General features: G+C 47.2%; 1 protein-coding gene across 1 annotated transcript in view; it reads left to right on the top strand.

The window, feature by feature from the left end:
* Nucleotides 1-22,852, top strand: part of LOC121282090 (cyclin-dependent kinase 18-like) — a 159,256-nt gene that overhangs the window by 93,584 nt on the left and 42,820 nt on the right. Inside the window, exons 11-15 of the mRNA XM_041195549.1 lie at nucleotides 259-356; nucleotides 1,447-1,552; nucleotides 3,402-3,444; nucleotides 4,481-4,571; nucleotides 9,921-9,998. Of these exons, the coding sequence (XP_041051483.1) occupies nucleotides 259-356; nucleotides 1,447-1,552; nucleotides 3,402-3,444; nucleotides 4,481-4,571; nucleotides 9,921-9,998 (416 nt within the window). The remainder of the gene's footprint in view (nucleotides 1-258; nucleotides 357-1,446; nucleotides 1,553-3,401; nucleotides 3,445-4,480; nucleotides 4,572-9,920; nucleotides 9,999-22,852) is intronic.

Raw genomic sequence — 22,852 nt, forward strand, 5'->3', positions numbered from 1 at the left:
TCTAAGCCTGTAGCAATGAATGGACCTGCGCTGATTCTGTTATTGTTAATAGTTCTGTCCTAGACTGAAGTTGTTAAAGTATGTAGATCTGCTCTAAACTGAGACTGTCCCAATGAGTAGCTCTGAAGTAGACTGGCAGTCATGGAGTTGTAAACCTACTCTGGACTGTCGCTGTTACAATGCATAGCTCTGTTCTAGATTTAAGACCATTGTATATGCGATAATCTCAATCTCCTGTTCTATGCTCAATATTTCCAGGGGAGTTGGTTGTATTCTATATGAAATGGCTGCTGGAAGGCCTTTGTTCCCTGGGTCCACAGTGAAGGAAGAATTACACTTAATTTTCAGGCTTTTAGGTGAGTGGAGTATTGACATACTGTGAATCAGACACCAAGAATATACCAAGCCCCTGATGCTGACACGATAAGCACGCCTAGTTTAGGAATCAGCGTTAACACATTCATGATGAAGAGATTAGTTAAGCTGAAGGCTATCATTAGGAAAACAATTAAGCTGTAAATGTCATTACAAAATATAACCAACAATAACTTATATTTATATAGCGCCTTTAATGTAATGAAACATCCCAAGGCGCTTCAAAGGAATATTATAAAACAAAGCATGACACTGAGCAACACAGGAAAATATTAGGTCAGATGACCAAAAGCTTAGCCAAAGATCTATGTTTTAAGGAATATCTTAGAAATGGAAGTAAAGTGGTGGAGAGGTGTAGGGAGGGAATGCCAAAGCTTTGGGCCTAAGCAGCTGTAGGCATGGCCGCTAATAGTGGAGCAATTATAATTGAGAATGCACAACAGGGTAGAATTAGAGGAGTGCAGATATCCCGGAGGGGTGTGGGCTAGAGAAGATTACAAGGTTTAGGGAAGACAAGGCCATGAAGAGATTTGAAAACGAGGATTTTAAAGTCAAGATTGGGAGCCAATGTAAGTCAATGAGCACAAGGTTAATAGGGGAACTGGGCTTGCTGCAAATTAAGACATGGGCAGCTGAGTTCTGGATGACCTCAAATTTCTGGAGGGTAGAATATGAAAGACCAGCCAGGAACGCATTGGAGTAGTCGAGTCTAGAGGTAACGAAGGCATGAATGAGGGATTTCGACAGCAGGTTAACTGAGACAGGAGCAAAGTCATGTGATGTTATAGAGGTGGAAAGATGGAGGTAGGTCTTATTGATGGCACGAATTGTGTTTGGAAGCTCCTCTTGGGGTCAGATATGACACCAAGGTAATGAATAGATTATTTTAATTGCAGACACTTGCCAGGGAGAGGGATGCAGTCAATAGCTAGGAACAACCTTGTCTTAAAATCCAGTCTCCATTGATAAATACGGAATGGATAACACAGCTCAGCACCTCATTCAATAAATACTTTGTTGTGCAGTTAATTATCTTTATTTTAAACATGAGTCCTACAAATGTTGTTTCAGGTACTCCAGCAGAAGACACATGGCCGGGAATAACATCCAATGAAGAATTCAAAGCTTATAATTTCCCTTATTACCGACCCCAACCAATGATACACCATGTTCCCAGGTACTCTGGTAAACCATCCTTCTTATTTTCCCCTAATTGTAAATCATCTATTACATACTTACTTAAAGCACAGCAAAGGGCCATTCTGCCCAATAGGTCTAAACTATTATGTTTGTTCTGCAAGTGCATCTTCCCACTCCCTTTACTTCATTTCTACCAAACAATGCATCCTTCTATTCCTTTCTCCCTCATCTATTTATCTAGCTTCCCTTCAAATGCTTTTCGCCTCACCCACTCTACGTGATAGCAAATTCTACATTCTCATCACTCTCTGGGTAAAGAAGAATTTTGTATTAGATTTATTAGTGACTATCTTACATTTATGGCTTCTACATGTGGAAGTATTTTCTTTATGCCTACCCAACAGAACCCCTTCATAATTTTCAACACCTCTATTAGACCACTCCTTAATTGCCACTTTTGTAGAGGAAAGACCCCCAATTACTGTTGCCATCTCCCAATTCCCCCTCTTTATTCATGTCCTCCCCCAGCTCCATTTACTGGTGACCTCCCACAGTAACTGGTGCTGTCCTATTTCCCCTTGTGCCTCATACTAAGTTTTGGTAACTCACCAGCATTGGCCTTCAATGCGAGCCTAGGCTGTAGGCTCTTCAACCATGGACAGAATCATTCTTAGTCCCAACCCTGACCCTCCAGTCCAAGTCTCACAGTTGTGGATTCTCTCGTTATTTCACTGGCTTCAGGAGCAAGAACCCAGTTGCAGCAAGTATTGAATGTAGCAAGGCCACACTGCACAAGACCTGCCATAATGGTCAGATCATGATGAGAGCTGTGCTGTGTGCAGCTGCTGACTTTATTAACTTCAAACTGTTTATACCAGAGAAAGAAATAATTACACCTGTAGTATTGTGTTTAGAACTGGCAGTGGGGGAGGTGGGGGCAGGGGGAGGTGGAATCTGGCTTACGCAGCTGTGCATGATAGTGAAACATGTATTAAATGTATTGCAATATCCGTAGGGGTGTAGCTGTGGCTCAGTGAGTAGTGTTTGAGTCAGGAGGGTATGGGTTCAAGTCCCACTCCTGAGATTTGCGCACACAAGTTTAAGCTGGCACTCCGGTGCAGTAACTGAGGAAGTGCTGCCCTGTCAGAATTGCTGACTTTCAACAAAACATTAAACTGATGCCTCACTTGCTTCTCATCTGGGTGCTGTTCTTCATTAATTAGATTGTGTTTCTAAGCTATTTTAATGCAGCAATGGCAGATTTATTTTAGATGGGTTGACACTGGCACTAAAACCTGGACCAAGGGGTTTCAGATCATATTCTAAGTGTCCATCTGCCAATATTGGCAGTAATTACTCCCAGACTATGATAACATTGTTGAAAAAAGAGAGATGTCAAAGCTTTTCATCTTGCACTCATCAGGACTCTTTGCAAGAATAAGGGGAAAACAACAATTTAAAAAGTATGTGAAGAGAATGCTGATTAATCGGCAAGTGGACTCTAATTGTTAGAGGCGTTGCCATGGAGAATGCACTAGTGATGGTGACTGACAGTTAACTGCCAAGCATTGTTTGAAATTTAAACCAGGCAGCTTGACTCTGATTGGTCAAGGCATTGCCCTGAGGAATGAGTCAGCGAATGGCTGTCACTTATTTTGTTTCACTGAAACAGGCGTAATGTGTGTATGTGTTCTTTCTGTCTGCAAAGAACAGCCCTGTGCAAAATATTGCGGATGTTGGAAATCTGAAATAAAAACAGAAATTGCTAGAAAAACTAATTTTCTGTTTTTACTCCTAGACTGTGTTTAGTTAACTAATTATCTATGGCAAGAATTCAAGTTCCTCGTCTTACTGAAAATGTTTTAATTTTTGTGTTTTGTTTCTAGGCTGGATGCTGAAGGACTAGATCTTTTTGCCAACCTTTTATTGGTAAGAAGCTAAATAATTGAATTAATTACAAATGGATTCCTCTTTAAAGGATGAATTGTCATGGCAATGTGTTTTATAAGTTGCTTTATTTTCTATGTCTCTCTATAGAGGAGAATGTAATGATGCAATTTTTAACCATAGCAATAATTGTTATTTTTAGTCATTAACATGATGTGAGCATTGCTGGAGGCCAGAATTTATTGCCCATCCCTAATTGCCCCTTGAGAAGGTGGTGAGCCACCCTCTTGAACTGCTGCAATCTGTGTGTTATAGGAACACCCACAGTGCTGTTAGGAAGGGAGTTCCAGGATTTTGACCCAGCGACAGTGAAGGAACGGCGATGTATTTCCAAGACAGGATGGCGAGTGGCTTGGAGTTCCCCATGCAGGTGGTGGTGTTCCCCATGCGCCTGCTGCCCTTGTCCTCTTTAGGCAGGAGAGGTTTTAGATTTGGAAGGTGCTGTCAAAGAGCCTTGGTGTGTTGCTGCAGTGCATCTTGTAGTTGGCTTTAATGGAGACCAACCCCAGTTTCTGTCGCCTCTCCAAGTAACATCTTTCCCATTTACACTGAGGTCTAAAGGCTTTAGCTGAGCTGCACAGAGAAAGGCAAGGTTAGCCACAAGCCCTGAAGGATTGCCGAATCTCCTTTGGAGCTTCAACATTCAGAAGCAAGGAAAGAAACAGTGAGAAATCATGGCTAGAAAATGCCAAGTGTGCAGAGAAGCGGCCTCCTGCTGTGCCACTGAACCACATTATTGGCACTGTTGGCAAGTGCAGCAAAGTATCGGATTATTCTGCTATACTTTGAGGCTTCCGCTCCTGGTGATCATGACTCAAGTTCTTGCAAGGCTGCAGGGAAGTCAAAACATTTTAGTAGTGTGTTTATGTTTGAGGCCTTATTAGATACAGGCTTACTTAATTGAAGGCTTGTGTTTTCCTTTTGAACTATCCTGTTTTGACTTAAGTTGTGGCAAGTTAAAACGCAGGCTTTGCTAGTGGAACCTGACTGACATTTCAATTGATTTCTCTTGTGTCAGTACGAGGCCAAGAAGAGGATTTCAGCCGAGGATGCTCTCCAGCACCTTTATTTCAAGAACCTAGGAGAAAGAGTGCACTTTCTACCAGACAGTGAGTTCCTTCTCAATGTGGGATCCTTTCCCTCTCTGTGCCAGGCCCTCATGTTTTGCTTTTAAGCTACCTAGTGCTTTCAGGGCTCTGCTGTTGTCACTGAGGGGTCTTGGAAAATGCCACCCTGCTTGAGCACAAGGGCTAACGCTAAGATGTATTTAAACAAAACCATCAACTGTGACCTAGGGACAGTACTCTCATACCTCTGAGGCAAAAGGCTGTGAGCTCAAGCACCACTCAAGTGACTTGAGCATAAAAGCTCAGCTGAGGCTTGCAGTGCAGTATTTAAGGATTTCTGCGCTGTCAGAGGTGCCATCTTTTGGATGAGACATTAAACTGAGGCCCTGTCTGCCATTTCAAGTTAACACAAAAGATCCTCAAAAAAGTTCTCCACTCAAACAACATCACTAAAATCGGATTTTCTGGTCATTAATTCGTTCACATCTTTCTCAAAGTGTGGAGCCCAGAATTATGCACAATACTCCAGTTGAGGCCGAACAAGTGTTCTATAAAGGTTCATCATAACTTCCTTTTTTTGTACTCTGTGCCTCTATTTATAATGTCCAGGGTGCCATATGCTTTATTAACCACTTTCTCGATCTGCCCTGCCATCTTCTTCAACGATTTGTGCATAAATACCCCCAGGTTCCTCTGTTCCAGCAATCCTTTTAGAATCGTACGCTTTATATTGTCTCTCTTCGTTCTTCTTACCAACATGAATCACTTCAAACTTCTCTGCATTAAATTTAATCTGCTTTGTGTCCACCCATTCCAACATCCAGTCTATGTCCTCTTGAAGTCCATCATTATCCTCCTTACAGTTTGCAATACTTCCAAGTTTTGTCACATAGGCAAATTTTGAAAGTGCCCTGTACATCCAAGTCTAGCTCATTAATAGATATAAAAAAAAGCAGTAATCTACTACCGGTCCCTAGGGAACATCAATATATGCCTTCCTCTAGTCCGAAAACAACCGTTCACCACTACCCCGTTTCCTGTCACTCAGCCAACCTCTCACCCACTGTCCCTTTTATTCCATGGGCTTCCAATTAAACTTCAGAATTGGCTGTAAAGCGTTTTCGGATGTCCTGAGGTGATGAAAATCGTTACATAAGTACAAGTCTTTCTTTCTCTCTTCAAGCTAAAGTGGCTGAGCGCCCTCCATCCATGTTCAGGTACTTTTACAGTGGAGAATGGGTACAAAATGACATTTGAGCAATAGAATTCCCTGCCCAAGATCCCCTAATGGTTCCGATCTGCCAACACAGACTGTAGTAGCTAAAAAATGTTTTTCTGGGGCTCATCTGAGCATCTCCTAATGACCACTGATTGATTTCAAAAGTTTAAAGCCTTTCAACTCAGAAGATAAATCTAAGGTAACTGACATCCTTTTGCATCTATTAACTTTAGGAACATAGGAGTTCAGAAGAATGAGGGGGGGATTTCATAGAAACCTATAAAATTCTAACAGAACTAGATAGGGTAGATGCAGGAAGGATGTTCCCAGTGGTGGAGGAGTCCAGAACCAGGGGTCACAGTCTGAGAATACGGGGTAGACCATTTAGGATTGAGACGAGGAGAAATTTCTTCACCCAGAGAGTGGTGAGCCTGTGGAATTCGCTACCACAGAAAGTAGTTGAGGCCAAAACATTGCATGTTTTCAAGAAGGAGTTAGATTTGCTCTTGGGGCGAAAGGGATCAAAGGGTATGGAGAGAAAGCGGGAGCAGGCTATTGAGTTGGATGATCAGCCATGATCATAATGAATGGCGGAGCAGGCTTGAAGGGCCGAATTGCCTACTCCTGCTCCTAGTTTCTATGTTTCTATAGGATTATATTCGCTGGAGGAACAGGAGGAGGCCATTCAGCCTCTCAAATCTGTTCCTCCATTCAGTTAGCTCATGGCTGATCTGTACCTCAACTCCATTGACCTGCCTTGATTCTGTGACCTTTAATACCCGCCCCTAACAAAAATCTATTAATCTCAGTTTTGAAATTTTCAATTGTCCCTCAACCTCAACCTTTGAGGGAGAGAGTTCGAGATTTCCATGACCCTTTGTGTGAAGAAGTGCTTTCTGACATCAAACCTGAAGGGCTAGCTCGAATTTTAAGGTTATATCCCCTTGTTCTAAATTTTCCCACCAGAGGAAATGGTTTCTCACTATCGACCCAATTAAAACCTTTGCTCATCTTAAACACCTCAATGAGATTGCCCATTAATCTTTTTTACTCAAGGGGATACAAGCTTCGTCTATGCAGCCGACCCTTGTAACTGTACCCTTTTAGTCCACCTGTCATTTTTATCAGTAAACCTATGCGGGGAGGGGTGGGGGATGGGGGGTGTTCTTCCAGTGTATCTGGCGCTTGTTTACCCTTTTCCCCTGCTGACTCCAAACTCCCTCTGTCCGAGGTTACACATGACAGGCTCAGAACATGTGCCTCCCCCCGCCCATCCCCCACGGGAAATCCACTTCCGCTGTTTTAAGCAAAATTACAGATTATGATTCATTTTGCAGTTTAAAAACAATTGAATACAAAATCCCTTTTACTAATAATACCAGACAGACAGACTGTCCTGTACACATGTTATAATGAGGGCCTAGAGTTACAAATATCTCTGTATAATGTTACTAAACCGTTCTGGTTAAATCAACACTCAACTCACATCTTTCACTCAGTGTTCCATCTCCTCCTTTGAACATGATTTCTACCGTCATGAAGCTCATTCTATTCTATTGTTTGTGTTCTTTCTTAGAACCACATAAATAAACCAAATGTGGCTGGTCAAACTGTTTAAAATACTTTTAGATGAACCATAAGATGCCTAAGTGCTATGTTTGACTTCTCGCCCATGAGTATGCAGTCAGGCTGAGTGAGAATCAGATGAGGTCATTAAGATTTCTGCATTTGATAGCTTGCCCATGCTCATAGTTTAGGTTCACTGGGGGTAGAGTTTGGACAGTGTGAAATGGCTGATGATCCCTTTTACATTATCGCAAATTTTCAAAATACATTATTCCCTGAAAGGGCTGTTGCAGGCAGATAAATCTACAATCAGTGTCATTAATGTGTTATGTTTTATAAATGGCTATATATATATTTAAAAAATCCATATATTTATATATTGAAACCACAATGATTACACTTCAAAAGTGCTTCATTGTCTATAATTGTCTGTAAACTGCTTTGGGACATCCTGAGGTTGTGAAAGGGCATTGAAGCAACAGTGAGCATATATGGTTACTAGGGAAAGAAAACTCTAATTACAAAGAGAAACTTGAGATATACCGACCATTTTCACTGGAGCAGAGATGGCTAAGAGGAAATTTAATAGAGATTTTTAGCATTCTGAGGAACATTGGAAATAGGAGCAGGAGTAGGCCATTCAGCCCCTTAAGCCTGCTCCGCAATTCGACTAGATCATGGCTGATCTCCTTCCTCAGTGCCATTTTCCCACACTATCCACACTTTCCTTGATATCTTTAATATCTAGAAATCTATTGATTTCTGTTTTGAATACACTCAATGACTGAGCCCTCTGGAGTAGAGAATGCCAAATATTCACCACTCTAATGGTGGAGGAGGATTATTTCCTCTGCTAGGAGAGTCAGTGACAAGTGATCATTAAAGGTAATCTCACTAAAATAGGAGAGAGATTAGGGGGAGTAAGCTCTTGAAAAGAAAGACTGCATTTACATGGCGCCTTTCAAAGCATCAGGCCGGCCCAAAGCAATTTACAGATCATTAAGTACTTTTGAAGTGTTGTTATAATGTAGGAAAAACAGCAGCCAATTTGTACACAGCAAGATCCCACAAACAGCAATGTGTTAATAAACAGGTGATCTAATTTTTAGTATGTTCATTGAGGGATAACTATTGAACAGGACACAGGGAAAGCTCCCCTGCTCTTCTTTGAAAAGGTGCCATGGGATCATTGACATCTACCCAAAAGGCAGTGGGTAAAAGATAAGAAAGCTTTACATTTATATAGCGCTTTTCATGATTACCGGATCTCTCAATGTGCTTTATAACCAGTGAAGTACTTTTAAAGTGTTGCAATGTAGGAATTGAGGCAGACACTATGTACACAGCAAGGTCTCACAGATAGCAATGTGTTAAATGGCCAGATAATCTACTTTTGTGATGCTGATTGAGGGATAAATATTGGCCAGGGCACTGGGGATAACTCCCCTGCTCCTTGAAATAGTGCCTTGGGGTATTTAACATCCAGCCAAGCAGGTGGCACCATGGTTAAGCATCGCATCTGATAGGCAGCATCTCTGGCAATTCAACACTCCCTTTGTTACTACATTGGAGTGTCAACCTAGATAGGGTGCTATGTTTCTGAAGTGGGGCTTGAACCCACAACCTTCTGACTCAGAGGGAAGCATGCTATCCAGTGACCTAAGGGTGACACTAATGAGAGTGGTGAGAATGTGGAACTTGACACCAGAACTTGGCGTAGGCACATTTAAGGGGAAGCTAGATAAGTGCATGAGGGAGAAAGGAATTGAGGAATTTACTGATAAGATTAGATGAAGTAAATGGAATGGGTGAAGAATAGTGTGGAGGATAAACAACAAGAAAAACATATTTATATAGCACCACCATCAAGGTAATGAAACATCCCAAGGAGCTTCAGAAAAACACTAGGAAACACTGAGTCACATAAAGAGATGTTAGGTCAGATGACCAAATGCTTGCCTTAAAAAGTGGGTTTTAAGGAGTGCTTTAAAGGAGGAAAGTGAGGTAGAGAGGCAGAGTGGAGAGGGTATTCCAGAGCTTGGAGCCTAGGCAATTGAAGGCATGGCCAGCAATGCTGGAGCCATGAAAGTCAGGGATGTTCAGGAGGCCAGGATTACATGAGCACAGATATTTCAGAGGGTTGTAGGGTTGGAGGATATTACAGAGATAGGGAAGAGCAAGGCCATGAAGGGATTTCAAAACAAGGACAAAAATTTTAAAATCAAGATGTTGCTTGACTAGGAGCCAATGTAGGTCAACGAGCCCAGGGGTGATAGAGAAATGGGACTTGATGCAAATTAAGGTAGTGGCCAGGTGGGTCCTGCTTCTGTTCTGTAAATGTTATCAAATTCTACGTCATCAACCCACTTGTTACTTAAGGAAATACCGAGGTCTCTGAGCAGTGAGGGGCAGTGCCCTGCAAACTGGCAGGAGAACATTCCATATTCTACCTTCCTGAACATGTGGGAACAATCTGGTGCACTATGGCCTTTCTTAGGACTCTGCTTTGGCCAGAGGACGTTATGCAATGAGTGTGATAGCACAAAGCAAACTCAGGTCGCTGAATCAAATTCTCATGTTTGCTTTCATTTTTCACTCCTATGTAGATATCAGTATTTTCACTTTGAAAGAAATCCAGTTGCAGAAGGATCCAGGTTACCGAGGGTCATCATATCCCCAATCCGGTAAGTTTTGTGTGGGATATCAGCCCGGTGCAATGGTCAGCGAGACATTCATCAATGAGTAGTAAAGGAAAGTACAGTGATTCAGTTTGAATAAAGCTGAGTTGAATAGCAAAGCCTCAAGATATTCCCTCAGTAACTGGGATCAGAGCGCTGGTGTTTCCTGAGTAACTGGGATCAGAGTGCTGTTGTTTCCTGAGTAACTGGGATCAGAGTGCTGGTGTTTCCTGAGTAACTGGGATCAGAGTGCTGTTGTCTCCTGAGTAACTGGGATCAGAGTGCTGGTGTTTCCTGAGTAACTGGGATCAGAGTGCTGTTGTTTCCTCAATAACTGGGATCAGAGCACTGGTATTCCCTGAGTAACTGGGATCAGAGTGCTGGTGTTTCCTGAGTAACTGGGATCAGAGCGCTGGTGTTTCCTGAGTAACTGGGATCAGAGCGCTGGTGTTTCCTGAGTAACTGGGATCAGAGTGCTGGTGTTTCCTGAGTAAATGGGATCAGAGCACTGGTATTGCCTGAGTAACTGGGATCAGAGCACTGGTGCTTCCTGAGTAACTGGGATCAGAGCGCTGGTGTTTCCTAAGAAACTGGGATCAGAGTGCTGGTGTTTCCTGAGTAACTGGGATCAGAGCGCTGGTGCTTCCTGAGTAATTGGGATCAGATTGCTAGTGCTTCTTGAGTAATTGGGATCAGAGTGCTAGTGTTTCCTGAGTAACTGGGATCAGAGCGCTGGTGTTTCCTGGGTAACTGGGATCAGAGTGCAGGTGTTTCCTCAGTAACTGGGATCAGAGTGCTGGTGTTTCCTGAGTAACTGGGATCAGAGTGCTGGTGTTTCCTGAGTAACTGGCATCAGAGCGCTGGTGTTTCCTGAGTAACTGGGATCAGAGCACTGGTGTTTCCTGAGTAACTGGGATCAGAGCGCTGGTGTTTCCTGAGTAACTGGGATCAGAGCGCTGGTGTTTCCTGGGTAACTGGGATCAGAGCGCTGGTGTTTCCTGAGTAACTGGGATCAGAGTGTTGGTGTTTCCTGAGTAACTGGGATCAGAGCGCTGGTGTTTCCTGGGTAACTGGGATCAGAGTGCTGGTGTTTCCTGAGTAACTGGGATCAGAGTGCTGGTATTTCCTGAGTAACTGGGATCAGAGTGCTGGTGTTTCCTGAGTAACTGGGGTCAGAGCGCTGGTGTTTCCTGAGTAACTGGGATCAGAGCGCTGGTGTTTCCGGGTAACTGGGATCAGGGCGCTGGTATTCCCTGAGTAACTGGGATCAGAGCGCCGGTATTCCCTGAGTAACTGGGATCAGAGTGCTGGTGCTTCCTGAGTAACTGGGATCATAGTGCTGGTGTTTCCTGAGTAACTGGGATCAGAGTGCTGGTGTTCCCTGGGTAACTGGGATCAGAGCGCTGGTATTCCCTGAGTAACTGGGATCAGAGCGCTGGTATTCCCTGAGTAACTGGGATCAGAGCGCTGGTGTTTCCTGAGTAACTGGGATCAGAGCGCTGGTGTTTCCTGAGTAACTGGGATCAGAGCGCTGGTGTTTCCTGAGTAACTGGGATCAGAGTGCTGGTGTTTCCTGAGTAACTGGGATCAGAGCGCTGGTATTCCCTGAGTAACTGGGATCAGAGCGCTGGTGCTTCCTGAGTAACTGGGATCAGAGCGCTGGTGTTTCCTAAGTAACTGGGATAGAGTGCTGGTGTTTCCTGAGTAACTGGGATCAGAGCGCTGGTGTTTCCTGAGTAACTGGGATCAGACTGCTGTTGTTTCCTGAGTAACTGGGATCAGAGTGCTGGTGCTTCCTGAGTAATTGGGATCAGATTGCTAGTGCTTCTTGAGTAATTGGGATCAGAGTGCTAGTGCTTCCTGAGTAACTGGGATCAGAGTGCTGATGTTTCCTGAGTAACTGGGATCAGAGTGCTGGTGTTTCCTGAGTAACTGGGATCAGAGTACTGGTGTTTCCTGAGTAACTGGGATCAGAGTACTGGTGTTTCCTGAGTAACTGGGATCAGAGCGCTGGTGTTTCCTGAGTAACTGGGATCAGAGTGCTGGTGTTTCCTGAGTAACTGGGATCAGAGTGCTGGTATTTCCTGAGTAACTGGGATCAGAGTGCTGGTGTTTCCTGAGTAACTGGGTTCAGAGCGCTGGTGTTTCCTGAGTAACTGGGATCAGAGCGCTGGTGTTTTCCGGGTAACTGGGATCAGAGCGCTGGTATTCCCTGAGTAACTGGGATCAGAGTGCCGGTATTCCCTGAGTAACTGGGATCAGAGTGCTGGTGCTTCCTGAGTAACTGGGATCATAGTGCTGGTGTTTCCTGAGTAACTGGGATCATAGTGCTGGTGCTTCCTGAGTAATTGGGATCAGATTGCTAGTGCTTCTTGAGTAATTGGGATCAGAGTGCTGGTGTTTCCTGAGTAACTGGGATCAGAGCGCTGGTGTTTCCTGGGTAACTGGGATCAGAGCGCTGGTGTTTCCTGAGTAACTGGGATCAGAGTGCTGGTGTTTCCTGAGTAACTGGGATCAGAGCGCTGGTGTTTCCTGAGTAACTGGGATCAGAGCGCTGGTGTTTCCTGAGTAACTGGGATCAGAGCGCTGGTGTTTCCTGAGTAACTGGGATCAGAGCGCTGGTGTTTCCTGAGTAACTGGGATCAGAGCGCTGGTGTTTACTGGGTAACTGGGATCAGAGTGCTGGTGTTTCCTGAGTAACTGGGATCAGAGTGCTGGTGTTTCCTGAGTAACTGGGATCAGGGCGCTGGTATTCCCTGAGTAACTGGGATCAGAGCGCCGGTATTCCCTGAGTAACTGGGATCAGAGTGCTGGTGCTTCCTGAGTAACTGGGATCATAGTGCTGGTGTTTCCTGAGTAACTGGGATCAGAGTGCTGGTGTTCCCTGGGTAACTGGGATCAGAGCGCTGGTATTCCCTGAGTAACTGGGATCAGAGCGCTGGTATTCCCTGAGTAACTGGGATCAGAGCGCTGGTATTCCCTGAGTAACTGGGATCAGAGCGATGGTATTCCCTGAGTAACTGGGATCAGAGTGCTGGTGCTTCCTGAGTAATTGGGATCAGGGCGCTGATGTTTCCTGAGTAACTGGGATCAGAGCGCTGGTGTTTCCTGAGTAACTGGGATCAGAGCGCTGGTGTTTCCTGAGTAACTGGGATCAGAGCGCTGGTGTTTCCTGAGTAACTGGGATCAGAGCGCTGGTGTTTCCTGAGTAACTGGGATCAGAGCGCTGGTGTTTCCTGAGTAACTGGGATCAGAGCGCTGGTGTTTCCTGAGTAACTGGGATCAGAGTGTTGGTGTTTCCTGAGTAACTGGGATCAGAGCGCTGGTGTTTCCTGAGTAACTGGGATCAGAGTGCTGGTGTATCCTGAGTAACTGGGATCAGAGTGCTGGTATTTCCTGAGTAACTGGGATCAGAGTGCTGGTGTTTCCTGAGTAACTGGGATCAGAGCGCTGGTGTTTCCTGAGTAACTGGGATCAGAGCGCTGGTGTTTCCTGAGTAACTGGGATCAGAGCGCTGGTATTCCCTGAGTAACTGGGATCAGAGCGCCGGTATTCCCTGAGTAACTGGGATCAGAGTGCTGGTGCTTCCTGAGTAACTGGGATCATAGTGCTGGTGTTTCCTGAGTAACTGGGATCAGAGTGCTGGTGTTCCCTGGGTAACTGGGATCAGAGCGCTGGTATTCCCTGAGTAACTGGGATCAGAGCGCTGGTATTCCCTGAGTAACTGGGATCAGAGCGCTGGTGTTTCCTGAGTAACTGGGATCAGAGCGCTGGTGTTTCCTGAGTAACTGGGATCAGAGCGCTGGTGTTTCCTGAGTAACTGGGATCAGAGTGCTGGTGTTTCCTGAGTAACTGGGATCAGAGCGCTGGTGTTTCCTGAGTAACTGGGATCAGAGCGCTGGTGCTTCCTGGGTAACTGGGATCAGAGCGCTGGTGTTTCCTGAGTAACTGAGATCAGAGTGCTGGTGTTTCCTGAGTAACTGGGGTCAGAGCGCTGGTCTTTCCTGAGTAACTGGGATCAGAGCTGCTGGTGTTTCCTGAGTAACTGGGATCAGAGTGCTGGTGCTTCCTGAGTAACTGGGATCAGATGCTAGTGCTTCCTGAGTAATTGGGATCAGAGTGCTAGTGCTTCCTGAGTAACTGGGATCAGAGTGCTGATGATTCCTGAGTAACTGGGATCAGAGTGCTGGTGTTTCCTGAGTAACTGGGATCAGAGTACTGGTGTTTCCTGAGTAACTGGGATCAGAGTACTGGTGTTTCCTGAGTAACTGGGATCAGAGCGCTGGTGTTTCCTGAGTAACTGGGATCAGAGTGCTGGTGTTTCCTGAGTAACTGGGATCAGAGTGCTGGTATTTCCTGAGTAACTGGGATCAGAGTGCTGGTGTTTCCTGAGTAACTGGGTTCAGAGCGCTGGTGTTTCCTGAGTAACTGGGATCAGAGCGCTGGTGTTTTCCTGAGTAACTGGGATCAGAGCGCTGGTATTCCCTGAGTAACTGGGATCAGAGTGCCGGTATTCCCTGAGTAACTGGGATCAGAGTGCTGGTGCTTCCTGAGTAACTGGGATCAGAGTGCTGGTGTTTCCTGAGTAACTGGGATCAGAGTGCTGGTGCTTCCTGAGTAACTGGGATCAGAGTGCTGGTGTTTCTGAGTAACTGGGATCAGAGTGCTGGTGTTTCCTGAGTAACTGGGATCAGAGCGCTGGTGTTTCCTGAGTAACTGGGATCAGAGCGCTGGTGTTTCCTGAGTAACTGGGATCAGAGTGCTGGTGTTTCCTGAGTAACTGGGATCAGAGCGCTGGTGTTTCCTGAGTAACTGGGATCAGAGCGCTGGTGTTTCCTGAGTAACTGGGATCAGAGCGCTGGTGTTTCCTGAGTAACTGGGATCAGAGCGCTGGTGTTTCCTGAGTAACTGGGATCAGAGCGCTGGTGTTTACTGAGTAACTGGGATCAGAGCGCTGGTGTTTCCTGAGTAACTGGGATCAGAGCGCTGGTGTTTCCTGAGTAACTGGGATCAGGGCGCTGGTATTCCCTGAGTAACTGGGATCAGAGCGCCGGTATTCCCTGAGTAACTGGGATCAGAGTGCTGGTGCTTCCTGAGTAACTGGGATCATAGTGCTGGTGTTTCCTGAGTAACTGGGATCAGAGTGCTGGTGTTCCCTGGGTAACTGGGATCAGAGCGCTGGTATTCCCTGAGTAACTGGGATCAGAGCGCTGGTATTCCCTGAGTAACTGGGATCAGAGCGCTGGTATTCCCTGAGTAACTGGGATCAGAGCGCTGGTATTCCCTGAGTAACTGGGATCAGAGTGCTGGTGCTTCCTGAGTAATTGGGATCAGGGCGCTGATGTTTCCTGAGTAACTGGGATCAGAGCGCTGGTGTTTCCTGAGTAACTGGGATCAGAGCGCTGGTGTTTCCTGAGTAACTGGGATCAGAGCGCTGGTGTTTCCTGAGTAACTGGGATCAGAGCGCTGGTGTTTCCTGAGTAACTGGGATCAGAGCGCTGGTGTTTCCTGAGTAACTGGGATCAGAGCGCTGGTGTTTCCTGAGTAACTGGGATCAGAGTGCTGGTGTTTCCTGAGTAACTGGGATCAGAGTGCTGGTGTTTCCTGAGTAACTGGGATCAGAGCACTGGTGCTTCCTGAGTAACTGGGATCAGAGTACTGGTGCTTCCTGAGTAATTGGGATCAGAGCGCTGTGTTTCCTGAGTAACTGGGATCAGAGTGCTGGTGTTTCCTGAGTAACTGGGATCAGAGTGCTGGTGTTTCCTGAGTAACTGGGATCAGAGCGCTGGTGTTTCCTGAGTAACTGGGATCAGAGCGCTGGTGTTTCCTGAGTAACTGGGATCAGAGCTGCTGGTGTTTCCTGAGTAACTGGGATCAGAGTGCTGGTGCTTCCTGAGTAACTGGGATCAGAGTGCTGTGCTTCCTGAGTAACTGGGATCAGAGTGCTCGTGCTTCTTGAGTAACTGGGATCAGAGTGCTGATGTTTCCTGAGTAACTGGGATCAGAGTGCTGGTGTTTCCTGAGTAACTGGGATCAGAGTGCTGGTGTTTCCTGAGTAACTGGGATCAGAGTGCTGGTGTTTCCTGAGTAACTGGGATCAGAGCGCTGGTGTTTCCTGAGTAACTGGGATCAGAGCACTGGTGTTTCCTGAGTAACTGGGATCAGAGCGCTGGTGTTTCCTGAGTAACTGGGATCAGAGCGCTGGTGTTTCCTGAGTAACTGGGATCAGAGCGCTGGTGTTTCCTGAGTAACTGGGATCAGAGAGCTGGTGTTTCCTGAGTAACTGGGATCAGAGCGCTGGTGTTTCCTGAGTAACTGGGATCAGAGCGCTGGTGTTTCCTGAGTAACTGGGATCAGAGCGCTTGTGTTTCCTGAGTAACTGGGATCAGAGTGCTGGTGTTTCCTGAGTAACTGGGATCAGAGCGCTGGTGTTTCCTGAGTAACTGGGATCAGAGTGCTGGTGTTTCCTGAGTAACTGGGATCAGAGCGCTGGTGTTTCCTGAGTAACTGGGATCAGAGCGCTGGTGTTTCCTGAGTAACTGGGATCAGAGCGCTGGTGTTTCCTGAGTAACTGGGATCAGAGTGCTGGTGTTTCCTGAGTAACTGGGATCAGAGCGCTGGTGTTTCCTGAGTAACTGGGATCAGAGCGCTGGTGTTTCCTGAGTAACTGGGATCAGAGTGCTGGTGCTTCCTGAGTAATTGGGATCAGATTGCTAGTGCTTCTTGAGTAATTGGGATCAGAGTGCTAGTGATTCCTGAGTAACTGGGATCAGAGTGCTGATGTTTCCTGAGTAACTGGGATCAGAGTGCTGGTGTTTCCTGAGTAACTGGGGTCAGAGTGCTGGTGCTTCCTGAGTAACTGGGATCAGAGCGCTGGTGTTTCCTGAGTAACTGGGATCAGAGCGCTGGTGTTTCCTGAGTAACTGGGATCAGAGCAGCTGGTGTTTCCTGAGTAACTGGGATCAGAGCGCTGGTGTTTCCTGAGTAACTGGGATCAGAGCGCTGGTGTTTCCTGAGTAACTGGGATCAGAGCGCTGGTGTTTCCTGAGTAACTGGGATCAGAGCGCTGGTGTTTCCTGAGTAACTGGGATCAGAGCGCTGGTGTTTCCTGAGTAACTGGGATCAGAGCGCTGGTGTTTCCTGGGTAACTGGGATCAGAGCGCTGGTGTTTCCTGAGTAACTGGGATCAGAGTGTTGGTGTTTCCTGAGTAACTGGGATCAGAGCGCTGGTGTTTACTGAGTAACTGGGATCAGAGTGCTGGTGTTTCCTGAGTAACTGGGATCAGAGTGCTGGTGTTTCCTGAGTAACTGGGATCAGAGCGCTGGTGTTTCCTGAGTAACTGGGATCAGAGCGCTGGTGTTTCCTGAGTAACTGGGATTAGGGCGCTGGTATTCCCTGAGTAACTGGGATCAGAGCGCCGGTATTCCCTGAGTAACTGGGATCATAGTGCTGGTGCTTCCTGAGTAACTGGGATCATAGTGCTGGTGTTTCCTGAGTAACTGGGATCAGAGTGCTGGTGTTCCCTGGGTAACTGGGATCAGAGCGCTGGTATTCCCTGAGTAACTGGGATCAGAGCGCTGGTATTCCCTGAGTAACTGGGATCAGAGCGCTGGTATTCCCTGAGTAACTGGGATCAGAGCGCTGGTATTCCTGAGTAACTGGGATCAGAGTGCTGGTGTTTCCTGAGTAACTGGGATCAGGGCGCTGATGTTTCCTGAGTAACTGGGATCAGAGCGCTGGTGTTTCCTGAGTAACTGGGATCAGAGCGCTGGTGTTTCCTGAGTAACTGGGATCAGAGCGCTGGTGTTTCCTGAGTAACTGGGATCAGAGCGCTGGTGTTTCCTGAGTAACTGGGATCAGAGCGCTGGTGTTTCCTGAGTAACTTGGATCAGAGCGCTGGTGTTTCCTGGGTAACTGGGATCAGAGTGCTGGTGTTTCCTGAGTAACTGGGATCAGAGCACTGGTGCTTCCTGAGTAACTGGGATCAGAGCGCTGGTATTCCCTGAGTAACTGGGATCAGAGCGCTGGTATTCCCTGAGTAACTGGGATCAGAGCGCTGGTGTTTCCTGAGTAACTGGGATCAGAGCGCTGGTGTTTCCTGAGTAACTGGGATCAGAGCACTGGTGCTTCCTGAGTAACTGGGATCAGAGCGCTGGTGTTTCCTAAGTAACTGGGATAGAGTGCTGGTGTTTCCTGAGTAACTGGGATCAGAGTGCTGTTGTTTCCTGAGTAACTGGGATCAGAGTGCTGGTGCTTCCTGAGTAATTGGGATCAGATTGCTAGTGCTTCTTGAGTAATTGGGATCAGAGTGCTAGTGCTTCCTGAGTAACTGGGATCAGAGTGCTGTTGTTTCCTGAGTAACTGGGATCAGAGTGCTGGTGTTTCCTGAGTAACTGGGATCAGAGCGCTGGTGTTTCCTGAGTAACTGGGATCAGAGTGCTGGTGTTTCCTGAGTAACTGGGATCAGAGCACTGGTATTCCCTGAGTAACTGGGATCAGAGCACTGGTGCTTCCTGAGTAACTGGGATCAGAGCGCTGGTGTTTCCTAAGTAACTGGGATAGAGTGCTGGTGTTTCCTGAGTAACTGGGATCAGAGCGCTGGTGTTTCCTGAGTAACTGGGATCAGACTGCTGTTGTTTCCTGAGTAACTGGGATCAGAGTGCTGGTGTTTCCTGGGTAACTGGGATCAGAGCGCTTGTGTTTCCTGAGTAACTGGGATCAGAGTGTTGGTGTTTCCTGAGTAACTGGGATCAGAGCGCTGGTGTTTACTGGGTAACTGGGTTCAGAGTGCTGGTGTTTCCTGAGTAACTGGGATCAGAGTGCTGGTGTTTCCTGAGTAACTGGGATCAGAGCGCTGGTGTTTCCTGAGTAACTGGGATCAGAGCGCTGGTGTTTCCTGAGTAACTGGGATTAGGGCGCTGGTATTCCCTGAGTAACTGGGATCAGAGCGCCGGTATTCCCTGAGTAACTGGGATCATAGTGCTGGTGCTTCCTGAGTAACTGGGATCATAGTGCTGGTGTTTCCTGAGTAACTGGGATCAGAGTGCTGGTGTTCCCTGGGTAACTGGGATCAGAGCGCTGGTATTCCCTGAGTAACTGGGATCAGAGCGCTGGTATTCCCTGAGTAACTGGGATCAGAGCGCTGGTATTCCCTGAGTAACTGGGGTCAGAGTGCTGGTGCTTCCTGAGTAATTGGGATCAGGGCGCTGATGTTTCCTGAGTAACTGGGATCAGAGCGCTGGTGTTTCCTGAGTAACTGGGATCAGAGCGCTGGTGTTTCCTGAGTAACTGGGATCAGAGCGCTGGTGTTTCCTGAGTAACTGGGATCAGAGCGCTGGTGTTTCCTGAGTAACTGGGATCAGAGCGCTGGTGTTTCCTGAGTAACTGGGATCAGAGCGCTGGTGTTTCCTGAGTAACTGGGATCAGAGCGCTGGTGTTTCCTGAGTAACTGGGATCAGAGCACTGGTGCTTCCTGAGTAACTGGGATCAGAGCGCTGGTATTCCCTGAGTAACTGGGATCAGAGCGCTGGTATTCCCTGAGTAACTGGGATCAGAGCGCTGGTGTTTCCTGAGTAACTGGGATCAGAGCGCTGGTGTTTCCTGAGTAACTGGGATCAGAGCGCTGGTGTTTCCAGAGTAACTGGGATCAGAGCACTGGTGCTTCCTGAGTAACTGGGATCAGAGCGCTGGTGTTTCCTAAGTAACTGGGATAGAGTGCTGGTGTTTCCTGAGTAACTGGGATCAGAGTGCTGTTGTTTCCTGAGTAACTGGGATCAGAGTGCTGGTGCTTCTTGAGTAATTGGGATCAGATTGCTAGTGCTTCTTGAGTAATTGGGATCAGAGTGCTAGGCTTCCTGAGTAACTGGGATCAGAGTGCTGTTGTTTCCTGAGTAACTGGGATCAGAGTGCTGGTGTTTCCTGAGTAACTGGGATCAGAGCGCTGGTGTTTCCTGAGTAACTGGGATCAGAGTGCTGGTGTTTCCTGAGTAACTGGGATCAGAGCACTGGTATTCCCTGAGTAACTGGGATCAGAGCACTGGTGCTTCCTGAGTAACTGGGATCAGAGCGCTGGTGTTTCCTAAGTAACTGGGATAGAGTGCTGGTGTTTCCTGAGTAACTGGGATCAGAGCGCTGGTGTTTCCTGAGTAACTGGGATCAGACTGCTGTTGTTTCCTGAGTAACTGGGATCAGAGTGCTGGTGCTTCCTGAGTAATTGGGATCAGATTGCTAGTGCTTCTTGAGTAATTGGGATCAGAGTGCTAGTGCTTCCTGAGTAACTGGGATCAGAGTGCTGATGTTTCCTGAGTAACTGGGATCAGAGTGCTGGTGTTTCCTGAGTAACTGGGATCAGAGTACTGGTGTTTCCTGAGTAACTGGGATCAGAGCGCTGGTGTTTCCTAAGAAACTGGGATCAGAGTGCTGGTGTTTCCTGAGTAACTGGGATCAGAGCGCTGGTGCTTCCTGAGTAATTGGGATCAGATTGCTAGTGCTTCTTGAGTAATTGGGATCAGAGTGCTAGTGCTTCCTGAGTAACTGGGATCAGAGTGCTGGTGTTTCCTGAGTAACTGGGATCATAGGGCTGCTGTTTCCTGAGTAACTGGGATCAGAGCACTGGTGTTTCCTGAGTAACTGGGATCAGAGCGCTGGTGTTTCCTGGGTAACTGGGATCAGAGTGCAGGTGTTTCCTCAGTAACTGGGATCAGAGTGCTGGTGTTTCCTGAGTAACTGGGATCAGAGTGCTGGTGTTTCCTGAGTAACTGGCATCAGAGCGCTGGTGTTTCCTGAGTAACTGGGATCAGAGCACTGGTGTTTCCTGAGTAACTGGGATCAGAGCGCTGGTGTTTCCTGAGTAACTGGGATCAGAGCGCTGGTGTTTCCTGGGTAACTGGGATCAGAGCGCTGGTGTTTCCTGAGTAACTGGGATCAGAGTGTTGGTGTTTCCTGAGTAACTGGGATCAGAGCGCTGGTGTTTCCTGGGTAACTGGGATCAGAGTGCTGGTGTTTCCTGAGTAACTGGGATCAGAGTGCTGGTATTTCCTGAGTAACTGGGATCAGAGTGCTGGTGTTTCCTGAGTAACTGGGGTCAGAGCGCTGGTGTTTCCTGAGTAACTGGGATCAGAGCGCTGGTGTTTTCCGGGTAACTGGGATCAGAGCGCTGGTATTCCCTGAGTAACTGGGATCAGAGCGCCGGTATTCCCTGAGTAACTGGGATCAGAGTGCCGGTGCTTCCTGAGTAACTGGGATCATAGTGCTGGTGTTTCCTGAGTAACTGGGATCAGAGTGCTGGTGTTCCCTGGGTAACTGGGATCAGAGCGCTGGTATTCCCTGAGTAACTGGGATCAGAGCGCTGGTATTCCCTGAGTAACTGGGATCAGAGCGCTGGTGTTTCCTGAGTAACTGGGATCAGAGCGCTGGTGTTTCCTGAGTAACTGGGATCAGAGCGCTGGTGTTTCCTGAGTAACTGGGATCAGAGTGCTGGTGTTTCCTGAGTAACTGGGATCAGAGCACTGGTATTCCCTGAGTAACTGGGATCAGTGCACTGGTGCTTCCTGAGTAACTGGGATCAGAGCGCTGGTGTTTCCTAAGTAACTGGGATAGAGTGCTGGTGTTTCCTGAGTAACTGGGATCAGAGCGCTGGTGTTTCCTGAGTAACTGGGATCAGAGCGCTGGTGTTTCCTGAGTAACTGGGATCAGAGCGCTGGTGTTTCCTGAGTAACTGGGATCAGAGCGCTGGTGTTTACTGGGTAACTGGGATCAGAGTGCTGGTGTTTCCTGAGTAACTGGGATCAGAGTGCTGGTGTTTCCTGAGTAACTGGGATCATAGTGCTGGTGTTTCCTGAGTAACTGGGATCAGAGTGCTGGTGTTCCCTGGGCAACTGGGATCAGAGCGCTGGTATTCCCTGAGTAACTGGGATCAGAGCGCTGGTATTCCCTGAGTAACTGGGATCAGAGCGCGGGTATTCCCTGAGTAACTGGGATCAGAGCGCTGGTATTCCCTGAGTAACTGGGGTCAGAGTGCTGGTGCTTCCTGAGTAATTGGGATCAGGGCGCTGATGTTTCCTGAGTAACTGGGATCAGAGCGCTGGTGTTTCCTGAGTAACTGGGATCAGAGCGCTGGTGTTTCCTGAGTAACTGGGATCAGAGCGCTGGTGTTTCCTGAGTAACTGGGATCAGAGCGCTGGTGTTTCCTGAGTAACTGGGATCAGAGCGCTGGTGTTTCCTGAGTAACTGGGATCAGAGCGCTGGTGTTTCCTGAGTAACTTGGATCAGAGCGCTGGTGTTTCCTGAGTAACTGGGATCAGAGTGCTGGTGTTTCCTGAGTAACTGGGATCAGAGCACTGGTGCTTCCTGAGTAACTGGGATCAGAGCGCTGGTATTCCCTGAGTAACTGGGATCAGAGCGCTGGTATTCCCTGAGTAACTGGGATCAGAGCGCTGGTGTTTCCTGAGTAACTGGGATCAGAGCGCTGGTGTTTCCTGAGTAACTGGGATCAGAGCGCTGGTGTTTCCAGAGTAACTGGGATCAGAGCACTGGTGCTTCCTGAGTAACTGGGATCAGAGCGCTGGTGTTTCCTAAGTAACTGGGATAGAGTGCTGGTGTTTCCTGAGTAACTGGGATCAGAGTGCTGTTGTTTCCTGAGTAACTGGGATCAGAGTGCTGGTGCTTCTTGAGTAATTGGGATCAGATTGCTAGTGCTTCTTGAGTAATTGGGATCAGAGTGCTAGGCTTCCTGAGTAACTGGGATCAGAGTGCTGTTGTTTCCTGAGTAACTGGGATCAGAGTGCTGGTGTTTCCTGAGTAACTGGGATCAGAGCGCTGGTGTTTCCTGAGTAACTGGGATCAGAGTGCTGGTGTTTCC

The sequence above is a fragment of the Carcharodon carcharias genome, chromosome 9, assembly GCF_017639515.1.
Source record: "Carcharodon carcharias isolate sCarCar2 chromosome 9, sCarCar2.pri, whole genome shotgun sequence".
Lineage (NCBI taxonomy): Eukaryota > Metazoa > Chordata > Chondrichthyes > Lamniformes > Lamnidae > Carcharodon > Carcharodon carcharias.